Source organism: Laccaria bicolor, genomic scaffold, assembly GCF_000143565.1.
Source record: "Laccaria bicolor S238N-H82 LACBIscaffold_201 genomic scaffold, whole genome shotgun sequence".
In the NCBI taxonomy this organism is placed as follows: domain Eukaryota; kingdom Fungi; phylum Basidiomycota; class Agaricomycetes; order Agaricales; family Hydnangiaceae; genus Laccaria; species Laccaria bicolor.
In genome coordinates, this window is record NW_001890059.1 from 2,160 (window position 1) to 3,992 (window position 1,833).

General features: G+C 51.5%; 1 protein-coding gene across 1 annotated transcript; it reads left to right on the forward strand.

Moving 5' to 3' along the window:
- Positions 1-119: 119 nt before the first annotated feature.
- LACBIDRAFT_335946 (uncharacterized protein) lies at positions 120-1,703 on the forward strand (the record flags this gene model as incomplete). Its single annotated transcript, XM_001890856.1, has 1 exon — positions 120-1,703. The coding sequence occupies one exon, from the start codon at positions 120-122 to the stop codon at positions 1,701-1,703; it is 1,584 nt and encodes a 527-aa protein (XP_001890891.1).
- Positions 1,704-1,833: the final 130 nt, after the last annotated feature.

Here is a 1,833-nt window from a genome sequence, read left to right on the forward strand (position 1 = left end):
TCCAAGCTTGTGGCGAAAGACAAGAGCCATTTGAATTCACCATTTTCTCGCAGCAATTCAGCGCGTTTTTGCTCCCGTGGCTAGCGCTGGTTTCCCAGCTCCCGTTCGGCTCCAATGATATGCTGGTGAATTTGGACTCTGTGCTTACAACCGTTGGATCACCAACTTTGGCTGCGTATTCGCTTATCCTAACTGTCTTAAACAATCGTTGGGTCACCAGACAGTTTACACAATACACCTTTCCCAACGTTCGAGATGCAGTGCGCATCCTCACTAGCCTGCAGCAATCGCCCATCAGAGTCGTGAAAGATGATGGGTTTCTTGCGTCCCTCATTGTTCTGAGCCAGAACGACAAATGGTGGAGTCAACTTGCCGAGGAGATCGACTATAGTCACAACTGGTCCATTTCTGCAGCCACCTCCATCGCGTGGGTGGTCATCGCCTACGTCTTTAGCGTCCTTGATACTTTCATAGCGGGCGTTGACACCTCCATCCATTCCAATGGCCTAGGAGTAGGATCGCTTTGGCTGTGGCTTCTCCCCATCGTCGTTGGGTGGCTACAGTTCTCGCCCAAATGTGACGCGGCACTGCTCAAGAGAGCCGTAGCGCGTGCGAATGGCATTGCGTACATTGCCACGGATGATGGGAAGGTTGTTCTCCTGAAGGACAAAACCGACGCACGAGCTATTGACCTTACCTTGACAGATGTGGATGACCTGCATCGGGATGAGAAGTGTACTTCGCCAGTCTTCAACTATGCGCGATTCTTCCCGTGGGTGCAGGCAGTGGAGGATGTGTCCGAAGCTTTCCAGGCGGCATCCGAACGTTATAGCCGTCATGAGCTGGTCAACGAGCCGGTCAACCCCGATGCTGAGAAACCTAATTATCGTGATCGTGTGGGCACCAGGACTCAAGTCGAAAACTACTGCACTCCGGATCAGGCCAAGAAACCTCCTGCACGTAGTCGCTGGGGACCAAAAGTTGTATCCAGAATGATTCTTGCATCTGGTCTCGCATTGATGTTACAATGGGGCACGGCTGGAGCTGCCTTGGTTCAAGCCTGGTACACACCTACTCGAGGTGAGAACTTCACTGTTCTCTCTCCTCCGTCTTGTTTGCTGATCACTGTCACAGGACTCGGCTGCCGATCATTTGCTGTGCTCATTTACGCTGTCCTCTCCACGACCGTTTGGATGATGTTAGTGACCTCAAGCATCCTAACACACTATGTCTCGACCACCCAACACCGCTCTGAAGGCCATGTCATCCGTGAAGGTGAGGCCAGAGATGAAGAAGGCCAGGCCAGAGATGTAGAAGGCCAGGCCAGAGATGTAGAAGGCCAGGCCCTCCTCGAAGGCAACTTGAAGGCCATCCGTCATCAGTCCGCAGCTCGATGGACCTCAATTATGCTACGCCGTCTCGGAAAGTTCATCGCCGGCTTCAACGCGGTCTGGGCAGTCACCGCGTGCTTTTGCCAGTTCGGCAACGTCTTTGACAATTGTTTTTGTAACAGCAGCGTCTTTTCTCTGGGCAAGCACGCGTATTCTGTCATAACTCTTCAAGATCTTGACTTTTGGATTATACAAAGTGCGTGGATTGGCAGCGTGTTTTTGGCGGGCGCCACTGCGGCCATATATGTGCTCTTCGCCAATTTCCTTATCGAGCCGCCCTTGCCTGAGATCGTGCCAGTGGCGACTGAATGAAAACCTGGTCATGGCTGGTCTTTGCTTTTTATGTGACATTTAAATACGTTCTCATACCTTCTGTAAAGTCTTGTCAGGTTTCTCGCTTGTGTCACTGTAATATAGCGATCGTATTGTGAATTATGCTTAC